Source organism: Callithrix jacchus, chromosome 12 (genome assembly GCF_049354715.1).
Source record: "Callithrix jacchus isolate 240 chromosome 12, calJac240_pri, whole genome shotgun sequence".
NCBI lineage: Eukaryota > Metazoa > Chordata > Mammalia > Primates > Cebidae > Callithrix > Callithrix jacchus.
In genome coordinates, this window is record NC_133513.1 from 25435688 (window position 1) to 25459506 (window position 23819).

At 43.4% G+C, this 23819-nt stretch overlaps 1 protein-coding gene across 29 annotated transcripts in view; it reads left to right on the plus strand.

Annotated features, from left to right (window-relative positions):
• Positions 1-740: 740 nt before the first annotated feature.
• Positions 741-23819, plus strand: part of SLC5A11 (solute carrier family 5 member 11) — a 59750-nt gene continuing 36671 nt past the window's right edge. For 4 of the 29 annotated variants that reach the window (XM_078344965.1, XM_054242706.2, XM_078344969.1 and 1 more), the window contains exons 1-5: positions 741-769; positions 988-1179; positions 11190-11348; positions 14340-14411; positions 23324-23428. Coding sequence is in view for 21 of the 29 variants with exons in the window: in XM_054242706.2 (XP_054098681.1) it covers positions 11214-11348; positions 14340-14411; positions 23324-23428 (312 nt within the window). In the remaining 8 variants the exon portion in view is untranslated. Of the gene's footprint in view, positions 843-987; positions 1180-11189; positions 11349-11748; positions 11859-14339; positions 14412-21347; positions 21550-23323; positions 23429-23819 lie in introns of those variants that run through there. The other 25 variants (XM_035267213.3, XM_078344952.1, XM_078344954.1 and 22 more) reach the window with 16 other exon arrangements.

Here is a 23819-nt window from a genome sequence, read left to right on the forward strand (position 1 = left end):
AAATGTTTTGGTATTTGGCCAGGCATGGTGGTTCACACCTGTAATCCCAGCACTTTGGGAGGCCAAGGTGGGAGAATCACTTAAACCCAGGAGTTCTCGACCAGCCTCGGCAACACAGCAAGATTCCGTCTCTACCCGAAAAATGAGAAAATTAGCTGGGTGTGGTGGTATATGCCTGTAGTTCTGGCTACTCGGGAGGCTTAGGTGGGAGGATCATTTGAGCCCAGGGGTTGAGCCTGCAATAAGCTATGATCATGTCAGCCAGAGGTAAAGTGCCAGGAGGGAAAGCCAGCCACAGCCCTCACCACAGCAGCAGCAATAGGAAAAGTGCAGGAAGCTGTGATCACACCACTGCACTCCAGCCTGGGTGACAGAGTGAGATCCTGTCTCAAAAGGGAAAAAAAGAGTTTGGGATGCTTTGAGCCTCCAGCAGAATCCTTCACTGTGCTCCACTGCTTTCCTGATGTCCTGAGGCCAATGTGGGCTCCTGACCATGGCTCAGTCACTCCTGATGGTTTTTCAGGGCCTCAGACACCTCTTCTTTGCCGTACCTCTGTCTGGAGGAGCTCCTGGAAAGGGGTGGCTCAAGCAGTGCTTGTTGTTCCTGTTGCTGCCGCTGCGGTGAGGGCTGTGGCTGGACGTCCCTTCTGGCACTTTGCCTCTGTCCCCTGCATCCCCCGCCTGCATCTTTCCTCCCCCCTCCTCCGTTCCCCCAGCTCGTCCCGAGCCTGCCTGTCCCCAGTGAGGAGGCGGGACAGTGGAAGAGCTGGTGAGTGAAGCAGGATGGTGCCTGGGCTCCATCATCCCCCAACCTCTCCACACCATGGGTCCCCCCTCCCCAGGTGAGGGCCCGGGTGGAGGACGGTGTGGGCAGTGTGGGGCATGTCACCTTCCCCACCTGGTCAGAGTTCAAGGGTCCTGGGCTGGGCCCCAGCCTCTCTTCTGCCCCGGGGGAGATCATTCACATTTCCTTTAATTCCCCACCAGCACTAAGCTGGAGTTTGGAGTTTGACCCTGTTGGAGGCTCCCTCAGCAGCAGGGATACAGGAGGAAGGGTCACTGCTATCTCTTGAAGCTCTTGGATCCCGGTGTCTCCCTCCTTACAGCCACCACCACCTCCTAGCACCTTAGAAGCCACTGACAGCCTCCAGGACAGGTGAGCCCTGCATCTGAAAAAAGGTAAGACGTCCCCCTGCCCCCAAGCAGGTACCCACTCTCCAAACTGGGAAGTTGGTCTGGGAACAGGTGCTGTCAGAAGGACTCCAGCTGTGACCTGGGGGGCAAGGGAAGCTCAGCCCTCTCTGCAGACAAAGCTTGTCACCTACCAGGACAATGGAGTGTGTTTGGGTGGGGTGGGGGGGGGGGCATTGGTATGAAGCCAGCAGCTGGCAGCTGGCAGCACTGTACGTGAGATCCAGCTCTTCCACTTAAGCAGGGTCAGGGACCTTGAGCCAAACATTTTGCCTCCCGGAGTCTCAGGTTCCTTATCTGTCAAATGGGAATAAGAACCTCAGGCTGGCCTAACCCCACAGGTGTGTTACTCAGAGATAATCAAGGTAAATATATCCAAATAAGCAGCAAAAAGTAGGAGAAATATATTTACTACAACTGCAGCTGCTATTAACTACAAGGCAAATACAAGTCCTCACTGGTACGTGTCAAGACTCGTGCAGAGAGCTTTACATCCAGGTCTCATCTAACTGACACCGAAACCCCGTAAGGTAGGCACAGCCACCCCCAATTCACAGATGGAGTCTAAGAGCCATTAAATAACTTGCTCAAGGTAATACAGGTAGTGGGTGGCCAAGCTGAGACTCAATGCCTGTGGCCAGGCGCTTACCACAATATTAGTAATTTTCTTTCTCTTTCTTTTTATTCTTTTCTTTCTTTCCTCTTTCCTTTTCTTTCTCTCCTTTTTCTTTCTTATCTTCCCTTCTTTCTTTCCTTGTTTTTTCTTCCTTTCTTTCTCCTTCCTTCCCTCCCACCTCTCTTTTCTTTCCTTTTGTTTCTTTCTTCCTTCTTTCCTTTCTTTATTCCTTCTTCCCTCCTTCCTTGTTTCTTTCCTTTCTTTTTTTCCTTCTTTCTCCTTCCTCTCTCTCTCTCCCCCTCTCTTCTCTTCTTTCTGTATTTTCTTTCACAGCTTCTTGCTCTGTTGCCCAGGGTGAAATGTAGTAGTGCGATCACAGCTCACTCCATCCTTGCACTCCTGGGCTCAAGCAATCTTCCCGCCTTAGCCTCCTGAGTAGCTGGGATTACAGGCACACCACCATGCCCTGCTAACTTTTTTATTTTTTCTACAAATGAGGTCTCTCTTTGTTGCCTTGGCTGGTCTCAAACTCCTGAACGCAAGCGATTCTTTCACCTTGGCCTTGCAAAGTGCTGGGATTACAGGCATGAGTCACTGCACCCCACCAATCGGTGGTTTCCAAATGTTCTGCTGAATTATTCTGGGCAACGGTTGATAGAAGTGTGCTAGCCCATCGGACACCCTGCAGATAGGACTTGGAAAAATGCCTTTTTTGGGCGGTCACAGTATACAAAAGTTCTATAGCAAAGGCTCTAAAAAACCCACATTTGTTTGTTGTACCAACATTTATTGCATGCCTGTTTTGGGGACACAACAGAGTGACAGAGACGTGGTCCCTGCCTTCATGGGGCTTGCTGTGCAGTGCAGACAAGGGATAATCAGAGGATCACACACATCAAATGTTACACTTAACTGTGATGAGAAGTTGTGCTTGCCATGAGAGTGAATAACTTGGGGACCCAATTTTTATACTGAGGCCAAGAGGGGGCTCCTTTAGGGATGTATAGCAGGCTGACATCTAAAGGGCAAGTAGGAGCTTGTCCAGCAAAGAGTGCAGAGAAGAGTATCCCAGCAGAGGGAACAGAATGCAGACCCTGAGTCCAGAAATCGTGTTCTGGGAATAAAATGAATGCTAGTGTGTGGTTGGGTTGGCAGTGCAACAAAGCACCTCAGCAGCACGGAGATGTTTTAACAGGAAAATAATCTGATCTGATTCATATTTAAAGACTTCTCAGGCCGGGAGCAGTGGCTCACATCTATAATCCCAGCACTTTGGGAGGCTGAGGCGGGTAGATCACGAGGTCAAGAGATGGAGACCATCCTGGCCAACATGGTGAAACCCCATCTCTACTAAAAATACAAAACTTAGCTGGGCATGGTGCCACGTGCCTGTAGTCCCAACTACTCAGGAGGCTGAGGCAGGAGAATCGCTTAAACCCGGAAGGTGGAGGTTGCAGTGAGCCAAGATTGCGCCACTGCCCTCCAGCCTGGCGCCTGGCAACAAAGTGAGACTCTGTCTCAAAATAAATAAATAAATAAATAAAAGATTTATCTAGTTTCCATGTGAGGGGTGGATTAAAAGGAAGGAAGGCCAGATACAGTGGCTCATGCCTGTAATCCCAGTACTTTGGGAGGCTAAGTTAGGAAGAGTGCTTGAGGCCAGGAGTTTGAGACCAGCCTGTGCAACATAGCAAGATCCTGTCTCTACAAAAAATTACAAAATAAAAAGTTTGCCGGAGGGTGGGCATGGTGGCTCATGCCCATAATCCCAAAGCTGTGCAGAGATTGCTTGAGCCCATGGGGTTGAGACTGCAGTGAGCTGTGTTTGTGTCACTGCACTTCAGCCCAGGCAACAGAGTAAGACCCTGTCTCAAAAAAAAAAAAAAAAAAAAATTAGCTGGGCATGGTAACATGCACCTGTGATCCCAATTACTTGGGAGGCTGAGGTGGGAGGATCCCTTGAGCACAGATGTTTGAGAGTTTGAGGCCACAGTGAGCTATGATAGCACCACTGCACTCCAGCCTGGGCAAGGGAACAAGAACCTGTCTCTAAAAATTAAATACATTAAAACAAAATGTTAAAAAAAGGAAGCAAGAATGGGTAATGGGGAGGCAAAACTGGAGGGTTTGCTCTAACTAGACAGGAGTGATGGTGGCTCAGACGAGGGTGATAGCACTAAAAAGGAGGAAAAATGCATGGGTTTGTTATGTTTTAGAAGTGGGAGAGAACGGTATTGGGGCTGAGTAGATTCTGGGAGGTGAGAAAGAGATGCTATAAATTCTTTGATGAGACATTTACATACCAGGCACTCTTGGTGATTAGATGTAATGCCTGGCACATGGCGGTGCTCACAGACCACTTGATAAGTGAACAAATGAATGGATGCCTTATGGATGACTCAGGTTTCTGGCAGGAGTGGCAGAGTGGATGCAGCTGCCATTTAATGAGATAGGGAAGATTGGAAGAAGTACATGCTTGGGCTGGAGAGCTTGGTCTCTAACTCGCACATGTGAACTGTGAGACATCTATTAAGTATTGTGAGAAGCTGGGTGCGGTGGCTCACACCTATAACCCTAACACTTTGGGAGGCTGAGGCAGGAGGATCATTTGAGCCCAGGAGCTTGAGGCTGCAGTGAGCTATGATCGCCCCACTGCACTCCAGCCTGGGAGGCAGAGCAAGACTCTGCCTCGAGAAAAAAGTATCCATGAGAGATGACACACTGGCATTTGGATGGACAAGTCTGGGCTCAGAAGGTGCTCTGTGATATCTATTCTCTTTAGAATTGACAAGGTCATCCCTGAAAGGGCGGGGCAGGTGGAGAAGGCTCTGCTGGGTCCTCTGCACGCATTGGGCATATGTTACCCTGCCGTGGACCATTTCTGTGCCTAGAATTTATTTCAGATACCTGAAGCTGTAGCTCTTCCTCATAGACTAGGGGTGATCCTGGCATCTGCCTCCACCTCCACCTCAAATCCTGGGATGTGTTTATTTATTTATTTATTATTTGATACAGGGTCTGGAGTGCAGTGGTGCAATCATATCCTATAGCCTCAGCCTCTCGGGTTTACGTAATCCTCCTGCCTCAGCTTCCCAAATAGTCAGGACCACAGACACACACCACCATGCCCAGCTAATTTTAAAAATTTTTGGTAGAGACAGGGTCTCACTCCATTGCCCAGACTGGTCTTGAACTCCTGGGCTCAAGCGATCTTCCCGCCTCAATCCTCTAAAATGCTGAGATTACAGGCATGAGCCATTGAGCCCAGCCAGGATCTTTTTGGCCTTTTTCTAGAGACCTCTCTGTTTCTATGAACCCCATGGCATCAACTGATGGGAGAGGGGGCAGGGGTGGTCATTTAGCTCCTTCTTCCTGCAGTTCTAGTCCCTGACAGCCCCCTCTCTGCCTTCCAGGATTGACCCTTTCCCTCCTGTAGGGCGGCCTCCACCAGCCTCCCTAGACCCAGGCCAGGCCACACACAGCTTGTTGCAATGGAGCAGGCAGTCAGGTCCGCTGCAGCCCAGGAGTGGTAGGAAAGGGCGTGAGTGGCTTCCCACCTAGGAGGTGCGACTGTGCCAATCCTTATCATACCTGGAATTTTCCCCACCAAGGTCCATGTGTCTCAGAGCAGTTAGGAGCTCTAGAGTTAAACCTGGGTTGGAGCCCTGGTTCAGTCATTTACTAGTAGTGTGGCCTTAGACCTGGCCTCAGCTTTGTTTTCCTCACCTGTGCAATGGAGTTAATCAGAGTCCTGTCTCTTAGGGGGGTTGTGACGCAAAAACGTGATTCATGTGCATCAGTGGCCAAGGTTTGCCTGACCACAAAGTTTATGCATTGTTTTTTCCTTAAGACGGAGTCTCACTCTGTTACCCAGGCTAGAGTGCAGTGGCATGCTTTCAGTTCACTGCAGCCTCTGCCACCTAGGTTCAGGCAATTCTTCTGCCTCAGCTTCCCGAATAGCTGGAATTAGGTGCCCACCATCACACCTGCTAATTTTTGTGTTTTTAGTAGAGACAGGGTTTCACCATGTTGACTAGGCTGGTCTCGAGCTCCGGACCTCAAGCAATCCACCTGCCTCAACTTCCCAAAGTGCTGGGATTACAGGCGCGAGTCACTGTACTCGGCCTAGTTTATACTCTTTTTATTTTTATTGTTTTTAGGGTCTCACTCTGTCACCCAGGCTGGAATGTAGTGTCGCAATCATAACTCACTGCAGTCTCAAACTCCTGGGCTTGGGCCTAGGGCAGTGGCTCATGCCTGTAATCCCCACACTTTGGAAGGCCAAGGCAGGCAGATCACCTGAGGTCAGGAGTTCGAGCCCAGCCTGGCCAATATGTTGAAATCCTGTCTCTATTAAAAATACACACAAAATTTACTTGGGCATAGTAGCAGATGCCTGTAATCCCAGCTACCCAGGAGGCTGAGGCAAGAGAACTGCTTGAAGCCAGGAGGCGGAGGTCGCAGTGAGCCGAGATTGCACCACTACACTCCAGCCTGGGGGACAGAGTGAGACTCTATCAAAACAAACACACACACACACACACACACAATTCCCCTCCCTCTCAGAGACACACAAACCCCCAAACTCCTGGGCTCAAACAATCCTCAGCCTCCCAAATCATGCTCTCTTTCTTTTTTAAAAAAATGGTTTTGTAAAGTGGACAGGAACAAACCAAGTATTTGTATTTCTGTATTTAATCACGTCACACATATGATGAACATGTCTACTGCTTTTAACACACCCGTGACGTATGTCTAATTACTAACCTCATTTCATAGGTGGGAAGTTGAGCCTCAGGGAGGTGATCTGCCCACGATCGTGGAGCTCATAGGAGGCAGAGCTGGGAGTTGAGCCGGGGTAGTGCAGTTTCAAAGCATTTAACTTTATCACGACAGGTCTATTTCCTGGAGAGTCTGTTGCTCATAATTAAAATGTGTAATTAGTCACTGTCATTTTTGTTCAGGGCAGGGAATTTCTCTTGTTTCTCTCTCTCTTTCTGTCTCTCTGTCTCACTCTGTCTCTCTCTGTTTCTCCCCCAAGTCCTGCCTCCCCCTCTAATGTGTTCGATATGGGTCTGGAAATACGCCTGCACTCTGGCAAAATAGTACTATTTTGTGTCTTTGAGTGCTTCTAATATACGCAGATGGCTTCATGCTATAAATTGTGTTCTGTTTCTTTCCCTTCTTTTTCTTTCATTACTAAACGTTTCAGACACACAAAAGTTATAAAGAATAATGCACATCCAGAAGCCAGCCTAAGGGATGAAATGCAGCGAATACAATCAGAGCTCACCTCCTACACATGTGGCCTGGGAACCTATTTTCTGATCTTTTCCTTGCACTGGGGTGTGGAAAATTTTCACATCTCTTGGGGCATGGAAAATTTTCGCATCTCCTGGGGTGTGGAAAATTTTCACATCTACCATAGCAAATTATGTCAGCGGCCAAAAGGAAGGGATGAGAGAAGCCCCTGCTCCACTGAGCTTCCTTTTGTGCTTTAGCGACCTCAAGGGTAGGCTGTTCTTGCCAACAAAGCCTTTGTTGTAACACAAGCTGCCGTGGATCCTCCCCACACACAGGGAGGGTTCTTCACAAGAGGTGAAGAAGGAGCCACCCCCAGCTAGGCCCTCCTGAGGCAGCCTGGGAGCCAAGCATCACCGTGCAAGAGACAGAGGGTGCCTGGGGTCGTTTCACCGAGTGGGTCCAGGTACACACAGGACCAGGGGACTGAGATGAAAACCCAGGGGACACAGCCAAGTCTATGCTTTTCATTGATTTATCCTTCACACTGAACACAGAGCTTGGCACACAGCTGGTACTTAATAAATGTTTGTTCCACTGAGTCCCCAGGGCCTAGCACAGAACTTGACACATAGCCAGTGCCTGATAAATCTTCTACTGAGTCCCCAGGGCCTCGTACAGAGCTTGGAGCCAGCTGGTGCCTAATAAATGTTTGTTCTACGGAGTCCCCAGGGTCTAGCACAGACCATGGCACACATCTGGTGCTTAATAAATGTTTGTTCTATTGAGTCCCCAGAGTCTAACATAGAGCATGGCATAAAGCTGGTGTCTAATAAATGTTCCACTGAGTCCCCAAGGCCTAGTACAGAGCATGGCACACAGCTGGTGCCTAATAATGTTTGTTGCACTCAGTCCCCAGGGCCTAACACAGAGCTTGGCACCTAGCTGGGGTCTAATAATTGTCTGTTTCACTGAGTCCCCAGAGCATACTACAGAGTCTGGCACATAGTTGATGCCTAATACCATTTGTTCCACTGAGTCACAAGACCTAACACACAGCTTGGCACACACCTGGTGACTAATAAGTGTTCCACTGAGTTGCAGGGCTTGGCATGGAGCCTGGCACACAGCTGCTGCCTAATAATATTTGTGAGAAAGAAATAGAAATTTGTGGGAAAGAAATAGAAATTTGTGGGAAAGAAAGAGAGAATGAAGGAGAAAAGGGTGGGAGGAAAGAAAGACAGCCTAGCCAGGAGTGGCCACCTCCAAACCTGTGTTGGGATGCCACCCGTGGCACTGTTGCCTAGAAGCAAGTGGCAGAGCCATGTCTGAGTTAGGCTCAGTTTCCCCTCTCATGCCTCCGATTCCCACCTGTGAAATAGAGGTGAAATCACTTTTGCCTCAAAGGGCTGTGTTCCATGCCTGACACTCAAATAGAAATCATGCTCAACAAACGTTAGGGCCGATTCTTGGTGTACCTACTGCATGGATTTGCAGAAAGCGGAGCGCATCAAGTGCTCCTCCTGGGAGCCTGTGGCTGAGGCTCCACAGCATCCTTGGTCACTGTTCCTGTCTCCACCGTGAAGATGGAGCCACATCCCTCATGGTCCCTGGCTGGGCCCCACCTCCCAGAGACTCAGGAAGAGCTCAGAATCGGTGCCAGCCTCTCTGGCTGTGGGCCCCATGGCGGTGATGAATAACTTGTTTATCTGCTCGAGCTGCTCCCACCGCTCTCTCGGTGCCTGGCAGGCAGAGGTCTGGAAGGGGCGGGTGGGGACGGGGAGGGCTGGTTCACCAGGCAGCCGCCGCCCCTCCTCCCTCCTCCTTCTGCCCCACTCCCCAATTCAGCATCAACCTCCACCTAAACCTGCTTCCTGCACTTTTCTGCTCCTCATCTTTCCCCAAGGCCTGTTTTGGAGCAGCAGGTTGAAGTATTTGAAAACAGGCTCTGAAATCAGACTGGATTCAAGTCCTGGCTTTGTCACTTGCCAGCCATGTGACTTCGGACACGGCTTAACCTCTCAAAACCATCACTGCCCCTGTAAAGCCTTCCCTTCCCACCACCTCCCCCACAGAGTCTCACTCTCTCCCCTGGAGTGCAGTGGCACAATCATGGCTCACTGCAACCTTCGCCTCCCAGGTTCAAGCAATCCTCCTGCCTTAGCCTCCTGAGTAGCTGAGATTACAGATGCTCCCCACCACACCTACCTAATTTTTTTGCATTTTTAGTAGAGATGGGATTTCACCATATTGCCCATGCTGGTCTCAAACTCCTGACCTCCCGTGACCCTCCTGCCTTGGCCTCCCAAAGGGCTGAAATTACAGGCATGAGCCACTGTGCCAGCCTCCTCCCCTATAAAGTTTGATGAGAACACTACTTATTGACCCTTGAGAAAACCCACAAGGGTCCCCTTGCCCCTGCCTCCCAAAGCTGCCAGAATGCTTTTCCTGCTTGGAACCTCCCTTGAGAGCCTACACCCTTACCCTGAAAGGGAGTCTCCAACTCTTGGCCTCCCTCCCACTTTCTTGCACAGAGAAAGGTTAGGTTAGGCTAGTCCTTATGTGTTTGTTTCTTTGAGGTAAGGTCTTGCTCTGCCTCCTGTGCTGGAGTACAGTGGGGCGACCATAGCTCACTGCAGCCTCAAGCTCCTGGACTCAAGTGAACCTCCTGCCTCAGCCTCCCAAAGTGGTGATTATAGGCTTGAGCCACCACACCTGGCCTCCAAGCTGTTTCTCTAATCTGCTCCCTCTGCTATAGTCTGAATGTGCATATCCCTCTGTCCCCAAATTTTTACATTGAAACCTAAATCCCCAATGCAATAGTATTAAGAGGTAGGCTTTTGGGAGGGTTAGGGTTATGAGGACTCTGCCCCCTTGAATGGATTAGCACATCTGTAAAAGAGACTTCAAGCCAGGTGTGGTGGCTCATGTCTGTAACCCCAACACTTTGGGAAGGTGAGTTGGGGGGACTGTTTGAGCCCAGGAGTTTGAGACCAGCCTGAGTAACATAGTGAGACCTCATCTCTTAAAAAAAAAAAACGAAAAACTAGCCAGGCATGGTGGTGCATCTATAGAGCCAGCTACTTGGGAGGTTGAGGCAGGAGGATCTCTTGAGCCCAGTAGGTTGAGGTTGCAGTGAGCTGTGATTATGCCACTGTACTACAGCCTGAGTAATGGAGTGAAACTCTTGTCTGTTAAAAAAAAGAAAAGAAAAAGTGGGGGCTGGGTGCAGTGGCTCACGCTTGTAATCCCAGCACTTTGGGAGGCCAAGGCGGGCAGATCACTTGAGGCCAGGAGTTCGATACCAGCCTGGCCAGCATGCTGAAACCCAGCCTCTACTAAAAATACAAAAACCAGCCAGGCTTCGTGGCTCTAGCCTGTAATACCAGCGACTCGGGAGGCTGAGGCAGGAGAATGGTTTGAAACCAGAAGCTGAAGGTTGCAGTAAGCCGAAAGATCACACACTGCACTCCAGCCTGGGTGAAAGGGCGAAACTCGCTCTCAAGAAGAAAAAAAAAAGAAAAGAAAAGTGATTGTGCCACTGCACTCCGGTCTGGACACCAAAGTGAGACTTCGTCTCAAAATAAATAAGGTTTGAGGGAGCCAGCTTGACCCATGTGATGACATAGCTAGAAAGCACCATCTTAAGGAACAAGCCCTCACCAGACACTGGATCTGCTGACAGCTTGATCTTGGACTTTATCCAGAACTATGAGCAATAAATTTATGTTATCTACAAATTACACCGTCTAAGGTATTTTATTATAGCAGCAAGAATGGACTAACCCCTGCCTATGAATGGTCTCAGGCCTGAGTCACTACCTCCAGAATAACCTCGCTGCCCGCCTTCTCACTTCTCATCAAATAGTACAAGGCTTTACTATTTCAATTGTTTATGCTTCTTTCCATTTTGCCAAGTGAGTGACAAAATTACAGATTTGATGTGACTTCATTATGAATATTTGTTGAATGAATGAGTGGGTGGATGGATGGATAGATCTGTCTTCCCTAAAGATCTGTCTCCACCACACATCCCTTCACATGGGTCCTCTTTCATAAATGGCCCAGTGAGGTAGCTACAGAAAGGGTGAGAAGAGCGATGCAAGGATCTGGCATCTGACTGGCATTTACACTTCCTCAGGATCCAGAGGGCTCATTCAGGACCATGGAGAGCAGCATCAGCAGCCCTCAGCCTCCGCAGTCAGATCCCTTGGATGCCTTTCCCCAGAAGGGCTTAGAGGCTGGGGACATCGCGGTGCTGGTTCTGTACTTCCTCTTTGTCCTGGCTGTTGGACTATGGGTAAGCAAGGCCACTGGGGGATGGGGGATGAAGAGAGAAGGAAATGTCTATTCAGAAGTCCGGAGTTAACCTCATCCTTTCAGAGCTAAGATACTGAGAGCAGAAGAAAGTAACCCAAGTTTATAGAGTAATCAGCACTCTAAAATTTTAAACATGCATTGGGTGTGGACTATGTCAGACACTGTGTTAAGCATTTTCACTTATGTTTCTCATGTAATTTTCACAGGCCCCTATGAGAAAGATGCTATTATAATACCCATTTTACAGATAAGGAAAGAAACAGAGGCCCAAAGAATTTAAGATCCTCATCCTGTAAGTAAGTTAGGAGGAGAGCTATCTCCCTTACTTTGAAGCTCACGTTCTTCTTCTTCTTCTTCTTCTTTTTTTTTTTTTTTTTAAGATGGGCTCTCTCTCTGCTGCCCAGGCTACTAGAATGCAGTGGTGGTGATCATAGCTCACTGCAGCCTCAACTCCTTGGGCTCAAGTGATCTTCTTACCTCAGCGTCCCAGGTAGCTAATTTTTAAATTTTTTTGTAGAAATGGGGTCTCAGTATGTTGCTCAGGTCTCAAATTCCTGGGCTCAAGCAATCCTCTCATCTTGGCCTCCCAAAGTGCTGGGATTACAAGCAGCCCAGCTTTTTTTTTTTTTTTAACTTTAAAGAAAAATATTAAAGGCAATACAGTCACATGGTTCAAAAATAAAAATCACTTATGACAAGCAACGAAAAATCTCAATATTAGTCCTTTCTCCACAGGTAACTACTATTATTAGCTTGTTAGCATATTAGCATATTGTTCGTGTCTTTATGCAAATCCAAGCAAATTTTAATATGCATATTTCCTGCTTTCTTAAACAGAAGACAGCTTATACTGTTTTTAACTTGCTACTTTTCACTTCTCAGTACGTTTTAGATATCTTTTTACATCAGCACATAGACATTCCTTATCTTCTTTATAGTTGCACAATATTTCCTTAGATAATTGTGTGGTAATTTATTAAACTAGTCTCAGGCTGAGGGTCATTTGGATTGTTTCCAATCTCTTACTATAACAAACTGTACCAAAATAAGCAAACTCCGGCTGGGCGTGGAGCCTCACATCTGTAATCTCAGCAGTTTGGGAGGCTGAGGTGAGCAGATCACTTGAGATCAGGAGTTTGAGACCAGCCTGGCCAACATAGTGAAACCTTGTCTCTACTAAAAATACAGAAATTAGCTGGGCATGAATCCCAGCTACTCGGGAGGCTGAGGCAAGAGAATCGCTTGAACCTGGGAGAGGGAGGTTGCAGTGGGCTGAGATGGCACCATTGCACTCCAGCTTGGACAAACAAGAGAGAAACTCCACCTCTAAATAAATAAATAAATAACACACTCTGTACACTAATTATCTGGGAGTATAGCTATAATATAGGATAAATTCCCTGTAGCAGAATTGTCCAGTTAAAAAATACACACATTTGTGATTATGCTAGTTTGTGTCAAATTGCACTCCTTGGGGGTATACATCAGAAATGATGAGAAAGTCTGTTTTGTCACATTCGCACAAACAATGTATTGTCAAACTCACTTTTTTCAGACTAGGAAAAATAATATCTCAAGGTATTGTTAATATGCATTTATCTTATAATAAGGCTGGGTCCCATTACATATGTTTAAACACCACTATATTTCCTTTATGTGAACTATGGCTTCATATCTTTTGCCTTATTTTTATTAAGTTCTTCTTCTCTTTCTTATTAATTTCCTGGAGCTCCTTATATATTAAGGACATTAACATTTGAGACAAAAGTTCAGGCGCAGTGGCTCACACGTGTAATCTCAGCACTTTGGAGGCTGAAGTGAGCAGATTGCTTGAGCTCAGTTCAAGAGCAGCCTGGGCAACGTAGTGAGATACCATCTCAACGAAAAGCACAAAAATTAGTTGAGCATGGTGGCACATGCCTGTAGTCCCAGGTACTTGAGAGGCTGAGCCAGGAGGACTGCTTGTGCCTAGGAGTTCAAGGTTGCAGTGAGTCATGCCATTGCACTCCAGCCTGGGTGACAGAGAGAGAGAACCCGTGAAAGAAAAGAAAAGAAAGAAATGAAGGAAGAAAGGAAAAAGACAGAGAAAGAAAGAAGGGAAAAAAGGAAAAAGAGAAGAAGGGAAGAAAGAAGGGAAAAAAGGAAAAAGGAAGAAACAAGCAAAAGAAAAAAGAGAAAATTAATCACCAACAAGACAGTATTAGCAGATGGGGCCTTTAGATGGTGATTAAGTCAAAAGAACTGAGCCTTCATGAATGGGATTAGAGACTTTATTAAAGAAGCTCAAGGAAACTAGTTTTACCACCCCCTCGGATTTTTTTTTTTTTTTTTTTTTCCCTTCCATTCCTCTGGCATGTGAAGACACAGAGGAGGTACTATCTATGAGGAACAGGCCCTCACTAGACACCAAACCTCTTGATGCCTTGATCTTGGACTTTCCAGTCTCCAGAATTGTAAGAAACAAATTTCCATTGCTTAAAAAGTACCCAGTTTGGGGTATTTTGTTATAGCAGTGCAAAATAGACTGAGACATGAGCCTCAGTTTCTTCCTCTATCATTTTGGCCTAATGACATCAACCTCATATGGATTGGTAAGGGTTAAATTAGGTAATGCATATAAAGTACTTGGCACAGTGTCTGGCACAAAATAAACACTCAATAAATGGTATCAGTTATAAACTATCATAGACAAGCCATGAGCCTGAGAATCAAATGTCTAGGGAGCCCAAGTAGGTTATTATAAAATAAATGTTTGTAGCAACAAGTGGCAGGGGCTATGTTGACCTGAAAAGTTTATGTCTCCTCTAAAGACACCCAAATTAAAATTTTCTCAAAAACTGTGGGAGAAACAAATATATTTTGTATCTGAATCTGGCCCTCAGGACTCCCAGTTTGCGATCCCTGGCCTAGGCCATTTTGATGCAACTTATTGCTAACATCTCCCTCACTCACCTTTCTTCTTTTTTTACAGTCCACAGTGAAGACCAAAAGAGACACAGTGAAAGGCTACTTCCTGGCTGGGGGGGACATGGTGTGGTGGCCAGTAAGTGGTCTTTGGTTCAAGTAAAGTCACTTCTTAAAGAATCTTCAAGTGCTGGGATTCTGTACAGCCTTTGATCTCTCAGGGCTCTCTGGTTTCATGTTGTTTGGAAGTCATTGTCTAAACTAGAGAATGCATAGCTCCAGCTCAAATTTGTTTAAACCATGAAAACAATTCCTCAGCCCACCCAAGGGAAAAATCTGGAGTTAGGGTTTAAAAATATGTATTTATATAAATATAGTATTTGTATTATATTTATATAACGTGTATAATATATAAAAATATATTTGATGTGTAATATTTGTATTATATTTATATAAAGTATATAAATAATATATATACTATATTATTACATATAATAAATATATACTTTGTATATTAAGTACATAAATATATACTTTCATACTTAATATATAAAGTATATTATATATTTATTATATATAAATATAAAGTATATTATATATAAATATAAAGTATATATAAAGTATATAAATTATATATATTATTACATAAAATAAATATATAATATACTTTATATAAATATAATACAAATATTACATTTATATAAATATACATTTTTATATAATATTATATACTTTATAAAATTATATTTTACATATATTATATACTTTATAATTAATATATACTTTATATAAATATAATACAAATAGTTATATAAATAATTATGTATAATATATAACTATGTATTATATATTGTTATATAATTATATTCATATATAAATATATACATGAATATATAATTATAATGATAAAATATACAATATAATATATATAATTATATATTAAATACAGTTATAAATGATATATAATAAATATGTAATTATATATATATATAATCACAACCTCAAATAGAAAACCAATATCATTTGCTCTACATAGAAAAGCAGGGAATGATATAGAAATAAAATGAAAAAAATGGGCTTTTCTATTCCAGACGTATTCATGCAGCTGCATTTAGTTAATGCCTAGGCTAGACAGAAGTCCAAGATGGCTTTATCCACATTTCAGGGGCTTTGGCAGGGGTGGATAGAATGCTAGGACTTCACTCTCTTCCTATGCTCTTTCATCATTCAGTGGCTTAGCCCAGGTTTTTTTTTTTTTTTTTTTTTTTTTCCAGGTAGCTGAATTCCAAGAGGGCAAAAATGAAAGCTACTAGGCTATTAAGGTCTTGGCCTGGAAGTCATACAGTGTCACTTCTATCACATTCTACTGGTTAAAGAGGGAAGTACAGGGCAAGTACTGGACATGCTTAGGAAAGACCTGAGAAAGCCCTAAGCTCTTGCCTCTGGCTGACCTTGAGGCTCTGCACAAGCAGGAAGTGCAGCCTAAGGCAGAATTATAAGCTGGGAGAATTGCAAAGACTGGGAAAATTATAGGTTTCAGGGATTTGTTCAGTGATTAGCTGCCCAATAAACTGAGCATAGATTTCAGTGGCCACACATGACAAAGACTTTATAAACTTAATTAAGAAAGCCATGAAACAGCAGAAGTGGCAACAGCAGCAAAAATGAATAGAAGAAACAACAACAAACCTTGAAGAGTAGGAATGATCAGATTTCTAGAGTTTTCAGTGATATTATTTTAAATGTCCACCTTTAACAAAAAAATTATAAGACATGCAAAAAAACCCAAGAAAGTATGGTCCATTCACAGAGTGGAAAAAGCAGTTGACAGAAAGTGTCCCTGAAGAAGGCCAGATGTTAGATTCACTAAACAAAGGCCTTAAATTAGCAATTTTAAATATGTTAAAACACACACATATGCACACACAAGCCATGTCTTGAAGACTGAAGAAAAGTATAAGAACAATGTTTAACCAAACAGAATATATCATTAAAGAAAGAGAAATTGTTTTTTTAAGTAGAAATTCTGGAGTTGGAAAGTACAATAAGTGAAATAAAAAACTTACTAGAGGGATTCAACAACAGATTAAAGCAGGCAAAAAAAAATGAATCAGTGAAATTGAAGATAGATTAATTGAGATTACCAAGTCTGAGGAACAGAAAAAAAAAGAGAATCTCAGAGATCTGAAGGACATCATCAAGCATAATTAACATACACATACTGGTAGTTCCAGAGGAGAGGAGAGGAGAGCGAGAGAAAGGGGCAGAAAGAATAGTATAAGAAATAGTGGTTTAAAACTGACTAAATTTTATTAACAGCATTAATCTATGCATTCAAGAAGTATGATAAACTCTAGTAGAAGAAACTCAAAGAGACTGATGCCTAGATACATCAAATTCAAACTATTTAAAGTCAGAGATTCTTGAAAGCAGCAAGAGAGGAGCAATTCATAACATACAAGAAGTCTTTGGCCAATCACAGTGGCTCACACTTGTTATCCCAGCACTTTGGCAGGTGGAGGTGGGTGGATCACTTGAGGTCAGGAGTTTGAAACCAGCCTGGCCAACCTGGTGAAACCCTGTCTCTACAAAAAATACAAAAAAATTAGTTGGGCATGATGGCACATGCCTGTAATCCCAGCTGCTTGGGAGACTGAGGCAGGAGAATCACTTGACCTGGGAGGTGGAGGCTGCAGTGAGCCGAGATTGAGCCACTGTACTCCAGCCTGGGTGACAGAGTGAGACTCTGTCTCAAAAAAAGTCTTCAATAAGATTAACAGCTGGTTTTTTGTCAGAAACCAGGGAGGTTCAAAGTACCAAAAGAAAAAGTCTATCAACCAAAATTTTTATATTGGGCAAAACTATCCTTTGAAAAAGGGAGAAATGTATACATTCCTAGATTTTTTTCTTTTAATGGGAAAATTCATTGGTAGAAGACCTACAATTAATTCTAAAGGTAATCCTTCAGGCTGAAATAAAGACATCAGAGAATAACTTGAGTCTACATGAAAAAAATAAACAAAGAGCCCCAGTGAAGGTAACTATGTAAGTAAATATAACATACAATATAAATTGATTTTTGATTATAACTCTCTTTTTCTTCTATCTAATTTTTTTTTTTTGAGATGGAGTTTTGCTCTTGTTACCCAGGCTGGAGTGCAATGACGCAATCTTGGCTCACCACAACCTCCGCCTCCTGGGTTCAGGCAATTCTCCTGCCTCAGCCTCCTGAGTAGCTGGGATTACAGGCACGCGCCATCGTGTCCAGCTAATTTTTTGTATTTTTAGTAGATGGGGGTTTCACCATGTTGACCAGGATGGTCTCGATCTCTCAACCTCGTGATCCACCCGCCTTGGCCTCCCAAAGTGCTGAGATTACAGGCCTGAGCCACTGCGCCTGGCCTTCTTCTATCTAATTTAAAATACAACTGCATAAACAGCTAATTATAGAGTTTCTTTTATGGACATACAGTATGTAAAGGTATAATTTGAGTGGCAATGCAGCACAAGGGAGGAGGAAGGAAATAGACCTATATAGGAGCAAAACTTTTATATACTGTTGAAGGTAAGTTGCTGGTAATCCAAAATTGATTTTTATGAGATGTTAATTATAATCCTCGGAGCAATCACTAATAAAGTAATTTTAGAAAATAGTAACAGAAACTATTGTTTTAATAAGGGAATTTAAATGGCATGCTAGATAATATCTGACACAAAAGGTAATGGAGGAACAGGAGAATAATAAAGACATATATAATAATAAAGACAAATAATAATAAAGAAATATAGTAATTGCATGGCAATATGGCAAATGTAAATTCTACTTTACTGGTATTACATTAATTTAAATGGATTAAGCACTCCAATCAAAGGCAGAGAATGGATTTTTTTAAAAAAACATGATCCAACTGTATGCTGTCTACAAGAGATATACTTAGATCACAGATACAAATAGGGCTGGGTATGGTGTCTCACACTTGTAATCCCAGCACTTTGGGAGCCAGACAGGTGGATCACTTGAGCTCAGGAGTTCAAGACCAGCCTGGATAACATGGTGAAACCCCATCTCTACCAAAAACACAAAAAATTAGCCAGGTGTGGTGGCATGTGCCTGTAGTCCCAGCTACTCAGGAAGCTGAGGTGGGAGGATCACTTGAGCCCAGGAGGTTGAGGTAGCAGTGAGCCAAGATGATACCACTGCATGGCAGCCTGGGTGACAGTGAGATCCTGCCTTAAAAAAAAATACAAATAGGTTGAAAGTAAAAGTAAAAGGATGGCAAGAGGCTGTTTAATTAAACACAATATATTTCAAATAGGTTGAAAGTTAAAAGATGTAAAAATATATACCATACAAACAGTAACCATAAAAGAGCAGGGGTGGCTATACTAATACCAGACAAAATAGGCTTTAAGACAAACATTGTTACCAGAGACAAAAAAGAACATTACATGATGATAAAAGGGCCAATCCCTCAAGAAAACATAACAATTATAAACATATTTGCACCTAACAACAGACTCCCAATACATATGAAGCAAAAACTGACAGAATGAAGGGAGAAATAGACAATTCAAGCACTAAAATTTGGCGACTTTAATATCTCACTTTCAGTAACGTACAGAAAAACAAGATAAGATCAACAAGAAGACTTGAACAACACTATAAAGCAAATGACCTAACATATATAAAATAATTCATCCAACAACAGCAAAATACACATTCATCTTAAGTGCACATGGAACGTTCTCCAGAACAGACTGTATGTTAAGCCATAAATACGTCTTGAGAAATTAAAAATGATTGAAAGAATACAAAGTGTGTTGTCTATCCACAGTGGAATGAAATGAGGAATAAATAACTTTGGAAAATTCCTAGATACATATAAATTAAACAACACGCTTCTAAATAACTAGTGGGGCACAGAAGAAATCACAAGACAAATTAGAAAATACTTTGAGATTACTGAAAACAAAAACATAGCATACTCAAACTTAGAAGATCCAGCTAACACAGTGCTTAGAACAAAACTTATACCACAATGCTCTCATATTAAAAAAGAAGAAAAATGTCAAACCAATTACCTCATTTTTATATTAAGAAAATAAAAAAGAAAGGCAAATTAAACCCAAAGCAAGCAGATGGAAGAAAATAATAAAGATTAGAGTGGAGTTAAACAAAATGGAGAATAGAAAACTATTAGGGGAAATTACCAAAATCAAGTTTGTTCTTTGAAAACATCAACAAAATTGACCATTTCTACCAAAATTACTGAGCAAAACAAGACAGAAGATGCAAATTGATAAAATCAGAAATGAAAAAGGGGTCATTACAATCAACATCATAGAAATTAAAAATAGTTATAAGGATAGCTATGAGCATTCATATGCCCCCAAATTAAACAACCTACATGAAATGAACAAATTCCTAGACACAGAGTACCAAAACTAACTTAAGTAGAAATAGAAACTCTGAATTATATCTATAAAAAGTAAAGACAGGCCAGGCATGGTAGCTCATGCCTGTAATCCTAGCACTTTGGGAGGCCAAGGCAGGTGAATCACCTGAGCTTAGGAGTTTGAGACCAGCCTGGGCAACATGGTGAAATCCCGCCTCTACTAAAATACAAAAAAAGTAGCTGGGTTTGGTGGCACGTGCTTATAATCCCAGCTACTTGGGAGGCTGAGACAGGAGAATCACTCAAACCTAGGAGATGGAGATTGCAGTGAGCTGAGATGACACCATTGCATTCCAACCTGGGCAACAGAGCGAGACTCCATCTCAAAAAAAAAAAAAAGTAAAGATGGTGAATTAGTAATCATAAAACTTCTCACAAAGAAAAAGGCCAAGCACCAAAAATCAAGATGGCTTCAGTGGTAAATTCATCCAAAGGTTTGTAGAAATATTAACACAAATCCTTTACAGATTCTGCTCCCACCAGAAAAAAAAAAAAATGAGAACACTTTCTAATTCATTTTCTAAGGCTAGTATTACCCGAATACCAAAACCAGACAGAGATATTAATAACACACACGCACAAACTACAGATAAATATCTCCTATGACTATAGATTCAAAAGCTCTCAGCAAATCAATTTTTTTTTTCAAGAGACAGGGTCTCATTCTGTGGACCAGACTGGAGGGCAGTGGTACAATCATAGTTCACTGTAGCTTCAAACTCATGGGCTCAAAGGACCCTCTCGCCTCAGTTTCCCAAGTAGCTGGGACCACAGGCATGTGCCACCACGTCTGGCTAGAAACCAAATCTAGCAACATATAAACATGAATTTACACCAAGAAAGATTTATCCTAGAGATGAAAGTTTGGTTCAATATACAAAAACGTCAATCAATGTAATACACCATATATATTATAGAAAAAAAGACAAAATGTGATCATCTCAATAGATGAACCATTTAACAAAATCTAAAACCCTTTCATTATAAAACATTCAACACACTAGGAATAGAAGAAAACTTCTTTAAATTATAAAGGGCATCTACAAAATCACCCACAGCTAACATACTTACTGGTGAAAGACTGAAGTTTTTCTCCCTAAGATCAGGAATGAGACAAACATGTCCTCTTTGCCACCAGTATTTGACATTTTTCTGGAGGTTCTAGCCAGAGCAATTCACAAGAGAAAGAAGTAAAAAGTATCCATGTTGAAGAAGAAGAAACAAATCTATCTTGATTTGTATAAGACATGATCTTCTAAACAACCCGAGAAACACTATTATAAATGAGTTTAGTCAGATGGCAGATTATAAGATCAATTTTTAAAAATTAATTGTATTTTTATACACTGGCAAGGAATAACCTGAAAATGAAATTAAGAGAGTAATTCCACTTACAACAGCATCAAAAGAATAAAGTATTTAGTAATAAGTTTGACAAAAGAATACGATGCTGATACACTGAAAAGTCACTGGAAAAACTTAAGAACTAATTAAAAAGACAAGCTGAGTTCTTTGATTCAAAAACTTAACATCGCTAAAGCAGCAATATCCTCCCAATAGACCTGCAGATTTAACACCATCCCCATCGAAATTTCTGCTCCTCTTTTTTTTTTTTGCAGAAATTGACAAGCTGATCCTAAAATTCATATGAAAATGCAAAGGACCCAGAATAGCCAAAACGATCTTGAAAAAGAAGAATAAAGTTGGCGGACTCACACTAACTTACTACAAAGCTACAGTAATCAAGAGAGTGTGATACTGACAGAAGGATAAACATGTAGATCGATGAAATAGAATTTAATAAGAAGCAGAGACAGGAAAGTCAGTACGGAGGCAAAATGGCCCTCTCACAATTCTCCCTCCTCTCTTCTCTTCCTCCACCCGTCTCCTTCCCTTCCTCCTCCTCTTTTTCTTCTCTCTCTCTTCTTTCCCCTCCTCACTGGATCTACTTTTTTTTTTTTTTTGAGACAGTCTCACTCTGTCGCCCAGATCTTAGCTCACTGCAACCTCCACCTCCCAGGTTCAAGCGATTCTCCTGCCTCATCCTCCTGAGTAGCTGGGATTACAAGCATGTGCCACCACGCCTCGCTAATTTTGTATTTTTAGTAGAGATGGGGTTGCTCCTTGTTGGTCAAGCTAATCTCAAACTCCCGACGTCATGTGATCTGTTTGCCTCAGCCTCCTAAAGTGCTGGGATTACAGGTGTGAGCCACCACACCCAGTCAAAAACAATGCTTTCTCTCTCTCTTTTTTTTTTTTTTTTTTTTTTTTTTGAGACCGAGTCTCACTCTGTTGCTCAGGTTGGAATGCAATGGCACAATCTTGGCTCATTCCAACCTCTGCCTCCCAGGTTCAAACAATTCTCTTGTCTTAGCCATCTAAGTAGCTGGGACTACAGGTGCCTGCCACCATGCCTGGCTAATTTTTGTATTTTTAGCAGAGACAGGGTTTCACCATATCGGCCGGACTGGTCTCAGACTCCTGACCTTAAGTGAGCTGCCCGCCTTGGCCTCCCAAAGTGCTGGAATTACAGGTGTGAGTCACCATGCCCAGCCTCCTCTTTTTCTTCTCTCTCCCTCCTTTCCCCTCCTCACTGGATCTGCCTTTTTTTTTTTTTTTTTTCCCAGACGGAGTCTCTGTTGCCCAGGCTGGAGTGCAGAGGCGCAATCTCTGCTCACTGCAACCTCCACCTCCCAGGTTCAAGGGATTCTCCTGCCTCAGCCTCCTGAGTAGCTGGGATTACAAGCGTGTGCCACCATGCTTGGCTAACTTTTGTATTTTTAGTAGAGGCAGGGTTTCACCATGTTGGCCAGGCTGATCTTGAACTCCTGACCTCAAGTGATCTGCCCGCCTTGGACTCCCAAAGTACTGGGATTACAGAAGTGAGCCAGAGCGCCCAGCTGGACCTACCTTTATGTGAATGTCTTCATTCTCCCCTCTCTCTGAATTGGCAGTGATGAACAGCACTCGGTGAAACATGCCTCCACATCACTCCTTCACACACCTCCCTGGTTTACACATCTCCAGTCCAAGGGACCAGTGGAGATGGTGTCCCAATTCCAAATTCCCAAGAAAGAGATATAATTTGCCCAGGTACCCAGACCTGTCCAGCCCAATCAACTGAGACCATGGATTGGAGTCATCAAGTACAGCATTAGCCATTTAGTGCTCTACCAGGAGGACTGTCTTCTTTGCTAAGTTAGAAACAGATCTTGGGAGTAACACAGGCTTCCTGATTCTCACCATGAATCACTTTCTACAATACCTGTCATCTTCCCCCCAGCTCCCACAGGGATGCTGCATACAGTTGTTTAAGCTGTGCATTTCACCACCCTAGGTGGTGTGATCTGCATTTTAGGTCCTGTAGACATGAATATTTATCTACCAATTTCTGACAGGTGGGCTCTGAATAATTAAAAGGCTTGGAGAAGGAGAATCTCATTCTAATGTAAACAAAAATGACTGATAGGCTAGGGATGGCCCTGCCTTCCTCCACTTCTCTTCTCTGTCCCTCTGGAGCATGGACAGAATTGGGGGAGGGGAGCAGGTACCCTCAACTTTGTCCCCACGATCTGACCTGTCCATTTCCCCACAGGTGGGCGCATCCTTGTTTGCCAGCAATGTTGGAAGTGGACATTTTATTGGCCTGGCAGGGTCAGGTGCTGCTACAGGCCTTTCTGTATCAGCTTATGAGCTTAATGTAAGTACTTTACCCAGGGCATAGATGACATCTTACCTCTACCTTATAGGTAGATCTCAGGGGAAAGTTGTGTGAATGCCCTACACTTTAAAAATAGAATGGTGGGGCCAGGCACAGTGGCTCATGCCTGTAATCCCAGCACTTTGGGAGGCCGAGTCAGGAGGATCACCTCAGGTCAGGGGTTCAAGACCAGCCTGGCAAACGTGGTGAAACCTCATCTCTACTAGAAATACAAAAAGTTAGCCAGGCATAATGGTGGATGCCATAATCCCAGCTACTTGGGAGACTGAGGCAGGAGAATCACTTGAACCTGGAAGGTGGAGGTTGCAGTAAGCCAAGATCGCACCACTGCCCTCCAACCTGGGCAACAAGAGCTAGAGTCTAACTCAAA